Genomic DNA, 19136 nt, shown 5'->3' on the forward strand with positions numbered 1-19136 from the left:
CGTATGCCTACGCAGTACGTACTAAACGTCAAAGAAATACGATTGGGATTTCACCGCCCTCATATACGGTACGTACAGTACACCACTTCTCCCGGTGTCGTTCTGTAGGAGTGGGTATCTCATCTGGTTGGTACCTCCAGCGCTCACGCCCACGCCCACAAGAGTAGATGCCGAACGTTGAAAGACGAGAGAGGGTCTCCGATTGCGCCCATAGAAGAGGATTAGGTTCGCCGCCAGTATCGTAGTTCCCACCGTCCCGTATGTACATCTACTTCACTCCGAGTATTTGTTACTTGAGTAATCGGAACCGCCCGTCGAACGTTGAACTATTCCCCTCTTTTCAAGGGGCACGCATTGTTAGCCTGCCGGTATGGATTCCAGACCTGATCATTTGGAGTTGGTTTTGGTTTTTCAGTCGTCAGAGCTTCCATCTACCATAGGCCTGTGGGTCCGAGAACCCCGACTCCATCGAACGACCTTGTTCGGTACCGCCGAGACCAGAAAGCTAAAGCCTTGCAGAACGACAAGTGGATGGATAGATAGCGGGAGGCAGCATTCCCACAGGTGGGAATGCCCGCCTAGGCGCGTAGGAGACACGTCGGCCGCAGACGTCCTCGATGTCCTCGGGTGCCGGAGACTGCCGAAATCTGCCATTTGAGATCTAAAATTCCGACGGAAACCAAAGGAACGGAGCGGGCCAAACAAACAACACCAACAAGGCGATCGAGATCTGGTGGTGTCATGAGTCTTATCGGTGATCAGGGTCGTGGGGACACAGGAAATACGAAAGACCCTAATGGGGAAACGGTCTAGAATCCCACAAAAAGGCTTCCTCCTTCGTTAAAGAGGCAAATTATCTTCTAACAAAAAAAAGAACAATCCGTTCGTTGTACACTATGGACTACTACAGCCGCTACAACGACTCTGCTCCCCGAACTCCCTCTCCTCTCGAATACCAACCCTACTCCAGTCCAAAGGTACTTCCATCCATGACCCATCCCAGTATCTACGAGGAAGACAATACAAACTACATTGTGAACCCACAGCACCAATACTGGCATCCTCCTTCTCCTCCTCAGCGTTCTTCTTCTGCTGGTTCAGGTTCGCTACTCAGTGAGTTGTACGATGAACCGCCTCCCTCCGTCGAGTGCGAGTGGCAATCCCAATCGTCACAACTACCACCACAGCAGCAGCAACAACCACCCCAACGACGCGCCACCTTTCCCTACGTTCGACACGACCACCACTCCGCCTCTTCCTCTCTCTCTCCTTCCCCCGATCCCTACGTCGAACCAGAGGTAAAAATCGAGGATGTTCAGCAATACAACACATACCCCGTCTACCACCTTGCCCACCACCACCACCAACAGCAGCAGCACCAACAACAACAACAATACATGCATCACCACCCTCACTCCCACCTCCCCCATCATCAACAACAACAACACCACCACCACCACCACCAGCAACATCTTCCAATGCAACTCCCTCAGATGCATCCGGCACACGGAATGCCGATGTTGCCCCCTACGATGGGTATCTCTCATCCTGTTCAGCATACAGATGATGCTGCGTCCAAGGAAACTCAGTTCTTGAGACGGAGGTGTTTCAACTGCCATACAACCGAGCCACCCAGTTGGAGAAGGAGCACTCTCAATCCAGGTACTTACCGCTTTCCCCCCCTTTTTTATTTTAGCATCCATAACTTACCTGCTTTTAAAAAAAGGCAAAATTGTCTGTAACAAGTGCGGTCTTTACGAACGTACCCATTTACGACCTAGGCCATTGCGATTTGACGAGCTCCGGGCCGGAAATAAACAGCGTAAAGTGGCTGGTACTACTTCACCGCCTACAAAGAAACAGCAGCTGGTGATGGCCAGAGCACAGGGAGCCAGACGGTCTAGTGTTTCCTCTGGTGGAGCGTCTAGTGATTGGGACGACAATGGTGGGTCGTCGAGTTCAACTTCTAGTAGCCCCAGCCCTTCTACTCCTCCAAGCTTGTGATACCCCCCCCCCTCCACCCACTTTCTTGTTCTTCCCACCCCCACCCCCATCTTCTTTTTTTTATATTTTTATTTATTTATCTCCTCCACCCGTGTAAAACCAATGTAACTAATATGAGCCCTTTCCCTCTCCAATTTATATTGTGTGTTTTTTCGAATTAAAAAAAAAAAGCATCATCATCGTCTAGCGTGTACAGTTCACCAAGAGTAACCGGCAGCGAAACGCTTCCGACTATTCCTTCACCGATGGGTTCGTCTTCTGAGCTTCCGCCAACACCAACGACCGCGACAGGGCCGTGTTCTCCTCCGAATCCGGGGGGTGGGTTGCAGTTACAGTTGCAGTTGAATTTACAACATGATGGAATTCAACTTCCTCAGAACCCACCGATGACGACGGCGAGACTTCAGATGCATGGGAGGAATAAGAGTCATACGTTTTCGGGTGGATGTCCGCCTGGTACGGGTGTGTTTGGAAGTGGGAGTGATGGGTATGAAGCGTCGTCACAGGCGGAGCAGGGGATGCAGAGGAGGGGGAGTGTTGGTGGACTTTAGAGGTTTCTGTTTTTTCTGTTTTTGGACACTGGATAGTTTTTTTTTCTTTCTATTATTTATTTATCAAAAGGTTTTGAACAGTCGTTGAAATGTGTAGTTTTATCTCTTCGTCTTTCTTGATACCGTTTCCTGATACCAGTCTCTCCCACCTATATGGTTTATTTATTTATGTATACAGTTTATACACATACAGACAGTTATAAAAGATTTATTTTTGCCGCGCAGCGTTTACTCAAGACGCGTCCGCGCGTCTCGTGTTCGAAATCTCAGACTTGCGCGCGGTCGGTGGCTGGCGCTGAGCGTGAGCGCCGGGCTGAAGGTGGATTCATCCGCCGGAGACAGCGAACAGGGAGGAAATGGAACATCCCCGTTTCTTCCATTGTATTTCCCCCCCCCCCCCCCTCCAATAGTCAGTCGTGTGTCCATGCGACTACACGTCCCTGGCATAGTATTCCATTTCCATTCCATATCCATGAACCGATTGACTTCCATTACACCGTCGATGCGATGGCATGGAAGGCAAAAACGAGTCATCGACGACGACAATGTGGGGGGGGGGGACCCAACCCTTCGAATTCCAATATCAACGGAGATATCGTATAACTAACAGAAAAACAGACAAACGTGCAGCTGCAGTGTATATCTGTGATGGATTTGCGTAGCAGTGGGGGCTTTTCTGCTCTCTGTGTTTTTTTTTTGATTACCGACACCCCGCGCGCTGCGACACCGAGCCACATTCCTCCAGTACTTTTTTCCCGTTTGACAGCGATCGACGCGGCATCGGAAGTCGGTTGTGGTACCATATTTCAACGGAGATTAGCTGCACTGTGGTTTTCTTTTTTGTTATCGTGTATCCATGACAATGACCTCTTCATAAGTCTGGCCATGGGTGGAGCATACAACCACATGTAGGCAGACCAATCCGCCAGCGACACCTTTCCCTAACGGGTCCAGGCAAACGTGCGTTGACCCTGAAATGTCCCACCCAAAGATAACGCAAGCAGGGTTCAGGTTTCAGGTTTTTTGTTGGAGCAAATACTCATGCTCAGTGGACTAGTCCCTCGGTGGATCGAGTTGGGACGATCAGGGACGATCGTTTTCGATAATGAAACTTTTGCCTAGCGTGCCGTGTGGGTCCCAATGTGCTGGAAAAAAAGAACAGGAGTTATCCGGCAGGCTCAACTGAGACCTTGTTATGCCCTTTGCCGTCCCTTTGCCGTCCGGGTGAGACCTAAACGGTACACTTGTCTACAGATATAGATAGACGTTAGCGGCATGGAAACGACGGTCATCGTACTCCACTCTCTGAAACAACGAAAGTTGAAGGTGGAACGTGCATTGAGCGCTTATTCTGGTCACGGGTCCTCTAACAGAGACAAACAAGGACCGATATGGGCGTTGTGTAGCCAACGTGACAAGTCGTGCTTCAACTTTCAAGCTTCATGGACGCTACTCGGATCTGTCGCGAGCCCGACGGTCGCGTTAACAGTTATCGTGGTCTTTATTCAATCCCAAAAAGCTACTGATCGAACTCTGGTGTCAACCAACCCTCCCCCATCCAATACCTAAATTACTAAAAATACGCGAGCCCACTGGCAAAAAGTAAACGTTCATTGTCGCTGCCACGCTCAGAGGTTCCTTCCCACGACACATTTACTTCATCCACATCCATTCTCAACCTCAGTCTCAATCTCATCACCCTCGATAACGACGCCACGAGCGTCGAAAGATACAGTTACCTCGCCCCGGCGCCTCCTACGGTTGGGTCTTTAGTTTCGACTTGTACGGCTTCTGGTGAACATCTGTACTTCAGAAGAAATGTTGAATAGAACTTCGCCGGGCGTTTCTGGACTTCACCTCGTTCCCCCCCCTCCCGCCAAATAAAAAACGCAGGGCCGCCGTTCGTCGGGACACGAGGAATGCGGCGGGTCCAGCAACAACCCGGTTTTCACGGCTCGGCTTGTGAGTTTACTAGTAATAACAGCATCTGGACTGATAATGATGCATGCAAGAGGAATCGTTATTCACCTACTTGTTTCGTACTATGCCCTCCGCAGCCTTACAAGACAAGAAACGCCATGCTGTATTTACAGCCGGAGTAAGCACCCCCGATTCGGAGTTTCTCAAGAGCAGGGCTTCAGACAGCCCGCCCTTTCCACTCCGTTCCTCATTACTTCATTATCCACCCATGTAATTGCTGAGGTATACTCAGGTACGCCTGGCCATGACTCCCCTCCCCCCGCCGCCCTCGAGTCATGATACCATTCCGGCCGTGTATAGCGCCACCGCCACAAGACACACTCTACGCAATATATACACTTTTCAGAGAAGCAGCATGAACCTTATCGAGAGAGCTCAGTTTCGAAACAAGGGCATCATGTGGGTCAAAGACGTTTGGACTCCTTGTCTTGCGAACTTAAAGTTGACTCATCAAGTGTTTCCCGATTTTCGCTGAATGACTCAATCTTGCATCATGTACTCGCACGGGTGACGTTCCTCGTTCGCCGGCCTTGAGGATCCAGCGCCAGCGGCGGGTCTCACTAGAGTTTGGTAACTTGACTTTATGAGCGTCCTCTCCTCAAGTGCTTAAACCTCCTCACTAGTACGCCACTACCTGGGAATCTAAACTATGAAAGTCCAAGTTGGGCGTTCGCTGGCACTATACTGCGCCCGCCTGTATCGCTCTAACTAGCAATCTACGGCTAACTTGATACCGAGGAGAATAAGCTTGTGTACAGCTCTCATGGCGGCACCATTCCACCCTCGATCATGGAATGTGCAGGTTGCATGTGCTCTCGCCACTGCCCGTGTATCCAAGGAGAGAGATGATCGCCATATGCAAGGGGGGGGAGTGGGGGTGCCGAGGGAAAATACTTACTCACTCAGTGGTCGTAAGTATTTCCCTGCACCGCCTTTTTCATTATGCTCAAAACATCATCATTTAGAATATGATTATGATTATGATGTGCAACTACACATAGTACCAATCTTCACTATCGATTCCCTTTCCATCAGACTCCACCGAAGCCAGAATAACGCCTTCGTGCACAGCCATGGAAGTAAACTTCAAGTCATTGTCATTCATGATCAGGGTCAAACGCTAATCCTTTCGGGAGAAATGATACTCTTTATCTCCCCCCCCCCCCGCAAGGAGGCGGCTATGCGTCAGTGTCAGTGTCAGTGCCAGTGAACAGGTTCAACACTGCATATTGTGCAATCATCGCTGTCGAAGTGGTGCGTCGAAAAAAAGAATTTCTGTTCCTTGCTTCTGTTTCATTTGCTGTTTTTTCGTTTTCGTTTTCGTTTTCGTTTGAACCCCCTCCCCACAAACCCATTGAGCCTCCGAGTATTTTACAGTAATACGAATGATGTGGAAGAACTTCCGAGTCGAAGTCGACAGCCTTCCTTGCGAGGGCCCGCAATCCCTGTTCCTGTTCCTGTTCAATATCTGTAATCTTGCAGATTTGTCCCCCCCGTATCCGTTCACCCGTTCGACGTGGCAAACTCTTCGATTTTAACCGTCCCGGCTGTTGCCTATGGCAGTGGGTCCTCTGGCCTCAGCCCCCGGGGGTCTTTGGGTACGGTCGACCATTTTTTTTCCTGATGGGAATCAATTTGGCGGTTCAATGACCGACCAGTATCCAATATTCACTGCCAAATCTACGGTAGACTTTTTCTGATGGATAACATCGGTAACAAGTTATCAGTTTCAAAATTGAAAGTTTGAATGTCGCCCCCCCCCTCTCCCCCTCCCCCTTCTCTCGTTGCTCGTGTCAGTCAAAAGACCAAAAACCAAAAAGTGAACGTTCAATAGAGTCGCTTCGGGAGTCTCACGGGAAGTCCTGTGATGATTTCTGATTATTCATTCAATTTATTCCATTTCAGCGTGTTGATATTCAACTGTCGTCATTTCCCGATGACTGATCGAACGTCGGGGGGAAGGGGAGGGACACCTTTTTTCGATGCTCTTTTCTCGATATGGATCGTCCACCAGTGGGACGGAAAGGTTAAGCGCTTAAGCACCGGGAGCTGTGCGTACTTGTCTTGTTCGGTTTTTTTTATGTTCGTGATGGATCACACGTATTTTGCAAAGGTTAAGTATCCGTCCTTGGGTATTTCTGACGTGTGTATATCCGAGTCATGTATCTTGGAATACTTCCCCATGATCAGATCTGCTTCGGGGGAGGCGATGAGACGAGACAGCGGTTAGTACCCAGTCGAACGGCGTACGATGATGATTATAATTTTTAGTTGGACTTGGAACGGCTTTTCGGACTTTCAAGATTCACTATTCAGTGCTACCAAGATAAGGATAAGAAAAGGACATGGTGCGAAAACACACTTTACCCTACCTACGAAGGGACTCATGATACCCTTCTGTCCCTTGTTTCAGGATTAACCCTTAGTGGTGCATCTCCCTTGCTTTCCAAGAATATTCTCCCTGTATTTTCAATACTACTACCGTACTACGGGCCCTGGGCCTGAGTTGACCGCGACCACCACCACCACCACCACGTCAGCCACAATTCCTTGCAGGAAAGTACGGACATAGGCATACAGTGTCCTCAGATAACGAACTTGAACTAGCTTTCTTGCAATCCGAAGCGTTTCACGCCAGGCAATTTTTAGTTTTTCCGTGGTACGTGTACTGATTAAAAGATTAATGCCTCCGTGAAATCCGAGTTCGTTCCCGAAAATCCCCTTTAGACCCTATAGTAGCGCTCTGGAACTCTCCATGACCATCTCCACTCACAGGTTGACAGATACATATACTTTGATACGTGCAAGTGCCAAAGTGATACTCCTCGACATCTCAACGTACGTCGCGGAAGGGTGGTCACAATTCCGTACTTACCATCCACCCACCTAACCAGTGTCAACGGGCAGGTAAAAAAAAAAAGTCCGGAATCGGAGCCAACAGGCTGGCAAACCCCTCTAGCCGGTTAACGTTAGTCGTTTTCATGAAATCAACGGGTTTTGACCATCACTATCAGCGAAAATGATTATTGGGTCCCCCAGACGCCGTAACTACCACACGTTTGGCTCTGGGAATTGGTACTAAATTGGGGACCCACCTAACCCCCAGATGTCGATGGATAGATCGGGGGAAGAGAACTGAAGCGTGGTTTTTTTCTTTTTTTTCTAGAGTTCCTGAAGTTGTCAATGAATAACACCACGACCAAACGGACTCTCGTCATATATGGGTGTAAGACGGGGGAGGGAAAGGACTTCAACTTCTACTCAACAAACTGGCCGCCGCGGGATCGCACATTCAATGTTCAATGTTCAACTACCCAACTACCCAAACTACCCTCGGGAGCCTCGAGGCTGTAACTAGACATCCACAAAACTAATCAACTTCAAGTGAATTTAAAAGACCCTCCATCTCCGTCTTCCCCTTTTAAACCTGTCGATCTACCACCGGAAAAACACCACAACGCTCACGCCTTTTTCCACAAAGTAAAAGCAGAAAACAAAACGGGATCTCGTTAACCCCTCCTTGGGTTGAGACTCCCGTGCCCTCGTCGGAGCTTCATCTTCACAGCCAAGCTGACAAGTCAATAAAAACGGGAGTCTCCACCACTCTGTACAAAAAAAAACAACCTCTGCTTTGTATACGATACAATAACTTGAGCAAATAAGTTACAACGACTAGATCGTCGACCCATAGCAACGACAAAAATTAGAAAACAAGCAATTCAGGCACGTACTAACCGTCCCACTAAATATACATCTCTCCGGCAGCTTCTCACATAGGGGTATCCAAGATTCCATTCCAAAACGACGGGTCATTCAACCAACTAAAGTCTACTTGGTTCTGGAACGCTGCCTGATCTCCCGACACAGAACCTGATGAGGAATGCAAGTGCGGCATTGACTGGGATTGAGTTGTGAACGAACCCGAGTGGTCATCGGTACCAAGAGATTGTTTGCTGGAAGAGGAGGGAGTATTAGGGTTCACTAACTCGCGGTATTGTTTGATGACAGTATCCTTGTTCTCCCAAAGGGAGACAAAGATGCTAAGCACGTTGGCACTCTGATTCGCTGGATGATCGGGTGAATAGGCAGCACGGCGTAAATGTCCAATGCACATTGATAGAAGGGTGTTGGAGGATCCGGGAAGCAGTCGGTGGATTCCTTCTACTAACATGAATTTCACACCGACTAGGAAACTGGCGGCGAATGAAACCATGAGAAAGACGTGGTCAGGACATGTGCCAACGAGAAGGACGTCGGTTTGTAAAAAGTGGACGAGGGTGCACTCGGCGAGTGCGAGACATTCCTTCGCGTATACAAGGAGCACGTTGTCGTTGTATGGCCTGACGGCACTGAACCAATTTGCGGAATCCTTGAGATGGGGGTGCCTGTAAAAATACATCCGTGCAGCCACCATAGTATTGTAGAGACTTAGCAGTCGGCAGGAGTGAAGGATCACCAGAATTATCTGGAAGTGAAACTTTTCGGCCTGGGCAACCACTGCAAGTACAGTAATCAATCCGGGATACAATGTCAATGACTACAGTTACCGAAAGACGTACCGCCCAGTGGTAGGACCAGTCTGTGAATTTGCGAAAATTCTTTCCGGATAGTTTCGTTTGCACGATACCAATCGATTACGTCCTGTTCGGCATCTGACACAAACTTGATGGCAAATCCTTTTTCAGTGTATTCATATATGTCCGCGAGAAATCTTAGACGCGTATCTCGTCCTCCTATCTTGTCGGTGGGAAGGTTCTCGCAGAGACCAAAGAGTTGGATATAGTCGGAGTCGCGTTTGGACAAGGCCTCTCGACCGCTTCCTATACACAGACTAGGAAAAATGCCTGTCACTTTGAAACTGGAGTGAGTATGAAGGAACACTTACAGTGATTCGGCGTTGGAGAGAGATATCCACTGATCATGCATGAATAAGAGCGTGAAGCAATCAGTCCAGATTCGCTCACCAGACGACTCTTGTTCATCATCTCCAAAAGATGAGATTCGTTTACGGTTTCACCAGCCCTCTGAGAGTTTAGCAACGCCAGGGTTTTACTTGGAGCTTCATTGAGTCGGAGGTTCATGGCCATACTGATCGCAGACGCAATTAGAAGACGGCCATCCCCGAAATCCCCTGATGCAGAGGACAGCGGGGTCCATAATGATAAAATCAAGAGGCACTGAATAGCTTCCAAGGACTCGGAGCGTCGGGATTGAAAGATGAGTTTAGCACTGTTGTCTTGGGTCAATGTGTGAAGCCTATGGGCTACAGTTACACGAGTATTGTCGTCTAGATGTCGTGCTGCAATAGTACAACAAACGAGGTCAAGGAGTGGGCTATCAGTACCCTTCATAAGGGTAAAATTCAACCATGGCTCGTAGTGCTTTGAAAATCTGTTCCAAGCCCGCTTCAAGGTGAATTTACACGGAGAAAAGGAGGCCGCACGTACATCAACAAAAGGTCGTTTATTTGAGCATTCGTAAGAATATTCTCAATACGATCGTTTGGTATTGAAGAAACTGAAGAAGGCGTGAATGCTGATTCATTTGCTGGGTGTTTTGTGATGAACTGTATAGCTTCAAGTGGTGCCGTCCAGTCCAATTCGTCGTACTGAACCCGCAAAAAGGTCCATATGTCATGAGGTTTAGCGAGATGTCGACGAAGCGTAGGAGCAGGAGGCAAGACAGGTGGAGGACTAGCTTGGAGTTTCGAATCAATAATCGGGGGAGGGGGAGGGTTTGGCTCGATACCAAGAGCCCATTTATCGAAAACATCCTGCCCCCGCTCCTGTTGGGCAGCAGGAGTCATCGTACCCGCCTGACTCTGTGTCTTTGAGGCATTCTGTATCAGAATACTTCTATCCATTTCCTCGTATGAACATGGTATGTCGAGGGTCTTGCATCGGTGACAACGGATAGCTGTGGATGTCGTATCGAGGACTTCGCAGCGGGTTTTGTGTTTTCGACATGAAGTACAAGCCTGAACAGACTTTGAACGTTTTGCGGCTTTGACGCTACTACTGCTTGGGTTACTGTCTTCTCTAGACCGTTTCATGATGTTGCAGGCCCTCAAGGTCGTGTTCGGTGAGCTGAGCGCGTGTGGAACGCGACAATGTTGTTGAAGCGGCTGGTTATCACCGCGACGACGTCACGTCTCGGCTGAGCTTTTGATTTTGAAGAAAACTGATGACCGCAACCTCTTTTCCATCATCCTCAACCAATGACATTGACGATGCTCAAGACCTGGATGCCCTCATAGCAAGGTTGTTGCAGGATTCGGATCGTGAATCTGTCGGCTCAGAGATAGAAGGTTCTTCGAGATATCTGCCGTCAAGAATTTAGCGAGTTTCTCACCATTTCCCGTTCACCAGTTCTGAAATCCATCTATGGAGACGATGCGATTCGAATATGGAAACCTGCGGCTGGCGATGAACTGAGGCATCTGAACGATGATAAAATTCGATACGAAGTAGAAATGGGGTGAGGATGACAGTGACAATATCACTCAGGTCTCGCAATCTCTATCTCACTTTATTTCCCTCATAGGTTTCCTGATCCTTATGAGGAAGTGAAGATAAAAGTTCTCGTATCTTTAACACCGTCATACCCATCGAACTCTCCACCTCAGCTTCAGCTGCTTTCTCGATACATAGGAGCCTTCGGCGTCGATTCAAACCTTTTTGGATCCATATTACGCACCTTCATCTCTTCAAATGGTGTAGATTGGACACCAGATGTCGTTTGCGTCTTTGATGGTCTACAGAACATGCTGGACCGCTGTGTAGCTTGGTATAAAGAGCGACTCAGTGCAGATGAAAGTGGGGAGTTGCTTCGGGAGGACATGGCTTCTCATAATCATCAAAATCGTGCATCTAGCCCTGATCTGGCTTCAAAACAAACTACTCGATCTGAAGTCGAAGCCGTCTCCGTTGCGTTGCCAGATGGGATAGAAATCTTTGAGGCATCACCCATTGTCGATCGGAAGAGTAGCTTCGTTGGACGTGCCTGCACCATTACAGACCCATCTCAAGTGGGTCCTTTAGTTTCCCTAATCACTATTACAGTGGCAATTCTTCTGCAGGTACCATTGATATTGGCTCATCTTTCTTCGGACAGGCGCATCGCTCGAGCGGCTCATCCTATTATCAACGCATGGCGGTGCCAAGTTGGTAATGTTCTACACCAAGGCAAGTAGTACTCAATTTCTTTGCATTGTACCTGAAGGGAGCTGACACCGCAGTAGATAATGACGATGACGGAGAAACGGCGGCAGGAGGCCGTCTTGCCCATTTACTTCAGATCTTGGTCAGTTCACGTCCTGTCTTCCTTTGCGACCACCAAACCAATACCCCGGTCAGGAAATCAACAACGTCCTGGTGATTGTTACCCGTTACTTTGGCGGGATACATCTCGGACCCGATAGGTTTAAACATATCAATCAAGCCGCCCGCAATGCTTTGGATGTGGGTGGATTTTTGGATTCTGAAGAATCCAAGATGAAAGGCAATGTTAAGGGTAGAAAGCGATGACCACATTTCATTCGTAGATTGCCGATCATCTATGCTGTACGTCTGTAACGCTCCATAGATTTAAGCGTTTCTGCGTCTTCGGGAGGATGACCACCGATTACTTATTCATCACCTTCGCCAGTGTCCTCCAAAGCTTTCCTACGGTTCTCCCGTCGAAACCCTTTACCTAACCTCCAGCGTTCATTGATGGTCTCCACAGAATCCAATCTGACCCGCTTTAGTAAGGGAACGTATTGAGCTAGTTTTCTTGACGTTCCTCCACCCAGAGGTACTTCGTAATTGACACCACCTCCAGTCTGAACCCCGATCTCACCGGTTACTGTGTTAGTCCATGGGGGAGGGAAGAAGATTGACGCGGCTTCTAGAAAATGGCGATTGAGGGTCGTAAAGATTTGGGAGCGGGCATGTAATGAGTGAAGAAGATGGTATAATCCTCGACCATCCTCACTCGAGCTCGAGGTATCACCTATCGACACCGCTGTCGTCTGCATACCGGCAGGCTGGACTTCGTGTCCATCTACCCGCCAGACAACGTCATGTTCCGAATAACCACAGTCCCACAAAACGAGCGGAAGACCGTCTGCCATCTGGTATTCTGGTTTACGATCCACAACTTCTAAAGTCTCACCATCCCGCGCTTCTTCAGATCCTTCATGAACATTGAGAAGAGAGGTCATGAGCGAGGGCTGCTCAAGCCCCCGTCCGATTAGAAAGAGGACAGCCACAATATGGCGAACTTGGTGATACAGAAAGGCCGTACCGACAAGATTCAACACATGCATTTTGGGGGTGGTATTATCTCCGTCTACTGAGATGATCTCCGCCTTCAGTATCTTTCTCGTGAAAATCGCTATCTGTTTTCCAGCATCCACCTTGCACAAATTTCGGAAATCATGTTCGCCGACTAGCCTCGACGCCGCTTCCTGCATGTTTGGAATGTCTAGGTGCTCTGCAGAGAAAAAATACTTGTAATGTCGGAATTTGCACGCGAACCGGGCGGAGAACGAGGGGGAAACTGGGGACCATGCAAGGATTCGAATAGTCTGGGGAAGGATTCGGTTTAGGATGGTCACATACGCGAGTTCTGGTCTCGGTGAGGTGGATGAAATGGATGTGCTGGTGGTTTGTGTGGGTTCTTCGTCATCCAGGTCTAAATAACCAAACGCATCGTCTCCTGAAGGCGTTCCTTGAATCGATCTATGTGTCGGTACTTCATTTGGCTCAGACTCGCTGACATCTTCGCCAAGAGGTGATCGCGAGCCCGGATTTTCGACGGTTCCCAATGCACTTCTGACCCACAGAGATATAACTTGTCCAGCAGCGCTAACCCCTCTATCTGTCCTTCCGCACTTCTCCCAGCCACAACCTTCGTATCCCGCCTTCGGGTCGATAAGTCTGGCGTGAGCTAACGCATCGAAAAGGACTCCCTCTACAGTAGGTAAAGGCGTTGGACTCGTCTGATAAGCAAGACCATTGTATTCCCAACCAGAATAACAGAATTTGAGTGCGATTTTTCTTCTCGGATGCGATGCGAAATGGAACGCTCTTTGCTGCGCTTGGGCGCTGGAGGAAGACAGCAAGGATCTTTGGGTACCCTTTTGAGATTGAGATGGTACACGCTCAGATTCTAATTGTTTTATACGGTCGACGAGGTCCTCTTTTGACCAATTTGAGTACGTCGACATCTTGAAAATTTGAGTACGATGGAAGCAATATCGAAGTCTCGTTATGGGTTTGAATCTTGAGCAAAAATAGAGCACAAGAAGCATAAAATCCTGTTATAGGTTGTGTAACATGACTTGGTGAGATTAAGTTGTGGAACGAAGCACGGTGAAGTGATCAGCATGTCTACCACCAACACCCACGACGCTGCGAGGCTGAGGTCCACGTCGTTATCCTCACTAACGTCTTTGGTGGGCCTTCAACTCTCTTCAAGGCTCTTGACTTTCGTTCTCAATCAAGCTTTATTCCGATTGGCATCTCCAAAAGCTTATGGTGTAGCTGCAATCCAGTTTGAGCTCCTTCTCAGTACGATTCTTTTCCTCAGCCGGGAAGGTGTAAGAGGTGCATTACTTCGCGTGGGAGGAGTCGACCAGGAGAAGACAGGAAAACTTCAAGGAAACAAAGCACTCAATGTCGGCTTAGTTCCCGTTTTGATTGGAATACCTCTGGCCTTGTGCACTTCCATATTATACGCGAATTATGCAAGTCCTGAGACGAGGTCACAACCATTGTTCATCGAATCGGTGACCGTATATGCTCTGGCGGCCATTATGGAACTTTTGGCTGAACCAATGCATAACATGTGCGTCCTTTGAATCTCGTTTCAACTTGGTAGCCTGTTTGACGACGTGTATCCATTATAATCTCTCCTCCTCCCAGGGCCATGGTTGCACTGAAGACGCATATACGCGTACGTGCCGAAGGCGCAGGCATCACTCTCAAGGCCATCGTCACCTTCATCGTGCTTTTGTACGACTATACCAATCGTACTGGAGATCTTGCCCTGCTATCATTTGCTTTGGGTCAACTTGCGTATGGAATGTGTGTTTTTGTGATATACGCGTGGAATTATAACGGTCTACCACGGTTCAGTGGAATTCCGACCAAAACCTGGTATGAAATTTTGAACTCTGTTCTAAAGAAGACAGGGAGCTTTTCTGCTGAAAACCTCATATAGGTCTATTGCGACATATTTCGACGAGGAAGTTCTCAGTCTATCGTTGACCATGACTTCTCAATCATTGGTGAAACACTTTCTAACCGAAGGTGATAAATTCATTTTATCGTGGTTCAGTCCTTTGGAAGACCAGGGTGGATACGCAGTTGCGGTGAATTATGGTTTGTGGGACCTGTTATCCTTTTTCACGAAGCCCTTCACAAAGAATTACTGACGTATAATTTAGGATCACTTATAGCACGTATCGTATTTCAGCCTATCGAGGAAACCCTCCGCCTCTATTTTTCAAAGACATTACTGGATGTTACATCCGGGCAAGCCAACACGGAACGGAAGAGCTCTGCATTGTCGGAAGCATCTCGTACCCTGGTTGCATTGCTGCATCTGCAAGTTGCCGGCTCATTGTTCTTGTTATGTTTTGGGTCACAGTATCTAACACTGGTGTTGGAGATTTTCCTTCCAGCCCAGTATTTGAAGACCAGTGCTCCCAAGATTTTGTCCGCGTGGATCTGGTACATCCCTGTTCTGGCGGTGAACGGAGGGTTAGAGGCCTTTTTGGCGAGCGCAGCTGAGAAGAAGGATGTAAATCGGCAGAGTGGGTGAGTTTTGGGGCTTCTTTTTGGATGTCTAACCACCTAATACACTTACGTTAGTTGGATGTTAGTCTTCTCGATTATCTACATTGGATCTGCCATCGGACTGTATAGGGAAAACTATGGTGATGTTTCGCTCGTCTACGCGAACATAGTCAATCTCTCTGCAAGGATCGTCTACGTCGTTGTCTTCGCCGCTTCATTTTTCCGTCGTCATTCCGGCACGGACTACGTGAAGTGGAGACAGGTCCTACCATCTCCTTCCTTGTTTATCGCGCTGCTGGTATCATTGGTGGTCATACCAGCTAGCGAAACCAAATGGCACGCCACTCAGATCGTCCAAACGCAAGGAAGAAGAGCTGTATTTAATTGGGCAGTTTTGATTCATGTGGGCATCGGCACAGCACTGGCTCTGGTATGCTTATGGACATGGTGGAATAGTTCTCAGTCTGTCCTTGCCACGTTTAGAGCTCGAAAAACCAAAGTGACCTAGATAGCTGAGTAGAATTTATGATACACATGTCCTTGATAAACTATTATCCGATTGCTGGACCCATTAGCCAACGCTCGTAATTGAACATCACAGGGAACGCTTCCTTCCGTACACTCCCTTCGATGTACTGAGTCGTTCCATGCTCGATATAGGACAGGAACTCCTTGGGAACTTCTTCCATCGTCGAACCGAAGTCCCCAGCAGCAGTCCGCACCGCATTGGTATATACTTCGAGGTCTTTACGCTCACCTCCCGTCATACGGGCATCTAGAAGTTCTTGACACTGGTCGATATAACTATTATCAATTTATCCAACCAACCATCAGATCAGCCGCTGGCATTGTCGATTTTTTTATATGGATAGCTAGAACTCACCCATGATATTCCGCTTCCTCCTCTTCCGAAACAGTAGGGTCCAACATCTGCTTTGCGACCGCTTCCGTCGAATGACGATCCGGCAGCGTTTCAGGTTCCGCAATAGGGCGTCGAGCTTCCGATCTTATTTGAGGTTTCCCGTGGGGTTTCTTTGAAGCCGTAGGTGGGTGTGAACTTATCCATCTCCTCACTCCTTGTACGACACTAGAAAGCTCGAAGTTCGGAAGCAAGCCTTTCACCAGTCAATCCGGTCATACCTTGTCTGCCGATGTCTCGCACTCCCGTGTGCCTCAAAAGGACTATGGTTTATGTCTTTGGCCGTTTTGCTGTGGTAGTTCGAAAGTTAATAGACGGAGGGCAGTATAACCGCTCAACAGAGAACTCACCCAGGTAGTTTCAACGTGCTGTTCATGGAATAAACGAAATGCTTCGTGAGCGACGTAAATAAAAGAGGTCGATAATATTCGGTCCAGAATTCGCCTTTAGTCTGAACATAGCTCAAAAGTTTATTAGAGCAGTCTTCAATGCAATAAGGGTCTGTCAAGTGTTCCTCGTGAAACCATTTGCGATACCCGTTCCGGACGGGTGGATAGGCGATTGGCCGATCTGAATCTACACCGAGGAAGAGATTTATAGCAGCTTGTCTGTCTGCATCTGGATCAAGTTTGATTGGGTGTTAAGACGGCCAGGATACGCGCAGCGAGGCCGCCAAAAGTGAACCTACCGACCTAATAGAGAGTTGGTGTAGAAGCGTCGGATATTTTCAATTATATCTCGTGAATGGCTGTTCCAGTGAGGCATACGACGATATGTCTCGACGCGGTTGACCAGAGCGCTACCAGTGTATTGGAGTGCAATTGCTAAGGCTAATGAGCTTGAAATCGAAACCACTTGCGACGAGGCCGACTCAACTGTCTCCATGATCATGATACATTTCCGTCAACATGTTAACCGCGTCGGAATCAAAAGACAAGTTAGGATTGTCGACAACGCCCAATGCATAAAGTTGATGTCCCAAAGCTCTCTTGCCAAAGACAAATTGAGCAGCATTTGTCCTGTCAAGACAGTCCACACAGTTGATTCGACAGATGCCGTTTTGCAGAGATATAGTTTTGCGCAGTGGTGGACATTCCTCTCTATGAGAAGGAGTAAGAAAAGCTGTGAATAGAGAGGAAAAGTGATGGTTACTGTGTGCCTGTTTCTCCTTCACTTCTTTGTAGATGGTGCCAATATAATTCTGGTCCAGAATGAAAAAAACTGGTCCTCAGGATTGACTCTTCTGCAAGATCTTCTAGATAACTAATGACATCTTGTGTCTTCCTAATGAGTTGATACGAGTTGATATTGAATTCGGTAAAAAGAGAAAATATAATCGGATTGACGGACTGTTTGTAAGCTCGAGACATATCCCAATCTCGATGTATCATCTTCTTTCCTGGAGGGAGGAACTGATTTAGATAGCACGTACACTGCTTGTACTCTGCCAGTAATTTGGATTCGCGAGGAACCGGTTCCTTTCCTTTGATCAGATTGAGGATTTCCACCGGAGCACCATATTGCTTGAAAAGGTTATCAAAATGTCTGGCTGCAGCAGTGTAGAACGGATCGACAACATTGACTAAGATCCGGTGAGTTCCTGCAATAAGCCAAAAAAGTGAAGGGCTGACAGACTTTCGATGGGAGGTCTTGGGTTCATGCTAGTAGTCTCTTGAGTCCAGTATACTGGAATGCTCCCCCGGTACTATAGGTAGGAGTTAACAAAAAGTCTTTGAATGAAGAAGGGCGATGTTCACCTGAACGTAAGACGTGTAGTGTGGGTTAGCACCTCTGCTTCGCTCTTTACCATTCGAGGTTCCTTGCACGGGATAATAAAATGGTGTTGTGAGTGCTTCCGATATTATCTGCTCCGTCTCAACTTCGTTTGCGACATTCCCCTGGAGTGGATTTCGTTAGCGTTAGCGTTTGACTACGTGGGTAGGCCATAGTGTGATAGAGACCTCTCCGTTAACACCACGTTTCAGATATCTTGCTCCAGCAAAGTGACGCGACCGTCGAGCAATGAGAGTTACGAAAACCACCCGGCCCAACACAGTGAGTTCTGTCGACGTTTCAGTAACGGTATCAATTTGTGGGCGGGGCACGCACTTGCTTGATCGACATGGCCATGAACTAAGGGAAGCATCCACTGTGTCCTGATATTGCTGTTCTCCCCGAATGGTGCGGTAAGCATATGGAAGTTCCAAGCGTATCGATCGTTGAAGGACCATTTTCCGTGGACGTTACGGCTGGAACCGACCAAGTTATGTTGTAACGTGGAAGTGAGGTCATACGTATAGCTACGTCTGTTCAGAAGCGATTCATTCACTAGGCGTGGGCTTCTTTACCTGAAGTAAAAGTTCTTTGACATGTCTACTTGCTTGAAGATATTGATGAGCCTCTGCTCTTCTGCGGGCTTCTCTATCTTGTGATTGAAAGAAACAGGAATCATTTCAGTATTTTCACAGTGGTAGACGTAGTGTCCGCCTAGGAGTGCCACAATGGATCGTTTCGTAATCAGGATGATGTGCCATCCGGCAGTAAACTTGATAAAGCCTGCGTGAGGTGTTAGACGGTAATGCAATTCACCGCAAATGAGTCTGACCTGCGATACCAAAGAAAACTTTCGCCTTTCCAAGCCCCCCCGAACTCTTGTTGCCATCGTCAAGCATCTTGAGCATAGCACTCATCTGCTTGCCACTGTATTCAGCTTCGTCTTCTATGACTATTAATTCATCGTGGTCAGTACGGTCGATTTTGATGATACGGTGCCTAGAGTCGGCGGCATTGGAAGCTATAACAAAGAACCTGAGTCGGTTCTCATAGAGAATGAATTTGTTGAATGTGGAAGATTTCTGGCTCATCGTTCATGGCTGCGGGCGAGCTCGAGATTGAGAA

General features: G+C 48.0%; 6 protein-coding genes across 8 annotated transcripts; 3 read left to right on the forward strand and 3 right to left on the reverse strand.

The window, feature by feature from the left end:
* Positions 1–821: 821 nt before the first annotated feature.
* Positions 822–2131, forward strand: E1B28_004764 (uncharacterized protein). Its single transcript, XM_043149283.1, has 2 exons — positions 822–1662; positions 1727–2131. Exons 1-2 carry the CDS (start codon positions 897–899, stop codon positions 2002–2004), a joined length of 1044 nt encoding a protein of 347 aa, XP_043013887.1. The 5' UTR covers positions 822–896; the 3' UTR covers positions 2005–2131.
* A 6173-nt stretch (positions 2132–8304) lies between these two features.
* Positions 8305–10587, reverse strand: E1B28_004765 (uncharacterized protein; the record flags this gene model as incomplete). Its single annotated transcript, XM_043149284.1, has 5 exons — positions 8305–9032; positions 9095–9366; positions 9421–9449; positions 9500–9926; positions 9983–10587. The coding sequence occupies 5 exons, from the start codon at positions 10585–10587 to the stop codon at positions 8305–8307; spliced, it is 2061 nt and encodes a 686-aa protein (XP_043013888.1).
* Positions 10588–10718: 131 nt separating this feature from the next.
* E1B28_004766 (uncharacterized protein) lies at positions 10719–12061 on the forward strand (the record flags this gene model as incomplete). The annotated part of the gene is made up of 5 exons (XM_043149285.1): positions 10719–10842; positions 10904–11012; positions 11079–11719; positions 11776–11837; positions 11891–12061. 5 exons carry the CDS (start codon positions 10719–10721, stop codon positions 12059–12061), a joined length of 1107 nt encoding a protein of 368 aa, XP_043013889.1.
* A 101-nt stretch (positions 12062–12162) lies between these two features.
* On the reverse strand, positions 12163–13830 carry E1B28_004767 (uncharacterized protein; the record flags this gene model as incomplete). The annotated part of the gene is made up of 1 exon (XM_043149286.1): positions 12163–13830. The coding sequence occupies one exon, from the start codon at positions 13828–13830 to the stop codon at positions 12163–12165; it is 1668 nt and encodes a 555-aa protein (XP_043013890.1).
* A 54-nt stretch (positions 13831–13884) lies between these two features.
* E1B28_004768 (uncharacterized protein) lies at positions 13885–15828 on the forward strand. 3 transcript variants are annotated; one of them, XM_043149288.1, is made up of 6 exons: positions 13885–13974; positions 14051–14366; positions 14444–14677; positions 14742–14902; positions 14968–15340; positions 15395–15828. In XM_043149288.1, exons 2-6 carry the CDS (start codon positions 14335–14337, stop codon positions 15825–15827), a joined length of 1233 nt encoding a protein of 410 aa, XP_043013892.1. In that variant the 5' UTR covers positions 13885–13974; positions 14051–14334; the 3' UTR covers position 15828. The 3 variants fall into 3 exon arrangements, with proteins under 3 accessions (XP_043013892.1, XP_043013891.1, XP_043013893.1); XM_043149287.1 differs by having other exon boundaries at positions 13885–14366; XM_043149289.1 differs by having other exon boundaries at positions 13885–14366; positions 14444–14902.
* A 42-nt stretch (positions 15829–15870) lies between these two features.
* On the reverse strand, positions 15871–19102 carry E1B28_004769 (uncharacterized protein; the record flags this gene model as incomplete). The annotated part of the gene is made up of 13 exons (XM_043149290.1): positions 15871–16123; positions 16203–16406; positions 16460–16528; positions 16589–16856; positions 16931–17062; positions 17115–17338; positions 17391–17820; positions 17874–17943; positions 17996–18136; positions 18200–18300; positions 18348–18538; positions 18587–18794; positions 18844–19102. The coding sequence occupies 13 exons, from the start codon at positions 19100–19102 to the stop codon at positions 15871–15873; spliced, it is 2550 nt and encodes an 849-aa protein (XP_043013894.1).
* Between the last annotated feature and the right edge of the window lie 34 nt (positions 19103–19136).

This window comes from Marasmius oreades, chromosome 2 (genome assembly GCF_018924745.1).
Source record: "Marasmius oreades isolate 03SP1 chromosome 2, whole genome shotgun sequence".
NCBI classification, from domain to species: domain Eukaryota; kingdom Fungi; phylum Basidiomycota; class Agaricomycetes; order Agaricales; family Marasmiaceae; genus Marasmius; species Marasmius oreades.

Coding starts and splice junctions, on each gene's coding strand:
- E1B28_004764 (XM_043149283.1), top strand. CDS start 897: ATGGACTACTACAGCCGCTACAACGACTCTGCTCCCCGAACTCCCTCT. Junction 1,663..1,726: donor AAGGAGCACTCTCAATCCAG/GTACTTACCGCT, acceptor TTTTAAAAAAAG/GCAAAATTGTCTGTAACAAG.
- E1B28_004768 (XM_043149287.1), top strand. CDS start 13,906: ATGTCTACCACCAACACCCACGACGCTGCGAGGCTGAGGTCCACGTCG. Junction 14,367..14,443: donor GCTGAACCAATGCATAACAT/GTGCGTCCTTTG, acceptor TCCTCCTCCCAG/GGCCATGGTTGCACTGAAGA. Junction 14,903..14,967: donor CGCAGTTGCGGTGAATTATG/GTTTGTGGGACC, acceptor CGTATAATTTAG/GATCACTTATAGCACGTATC.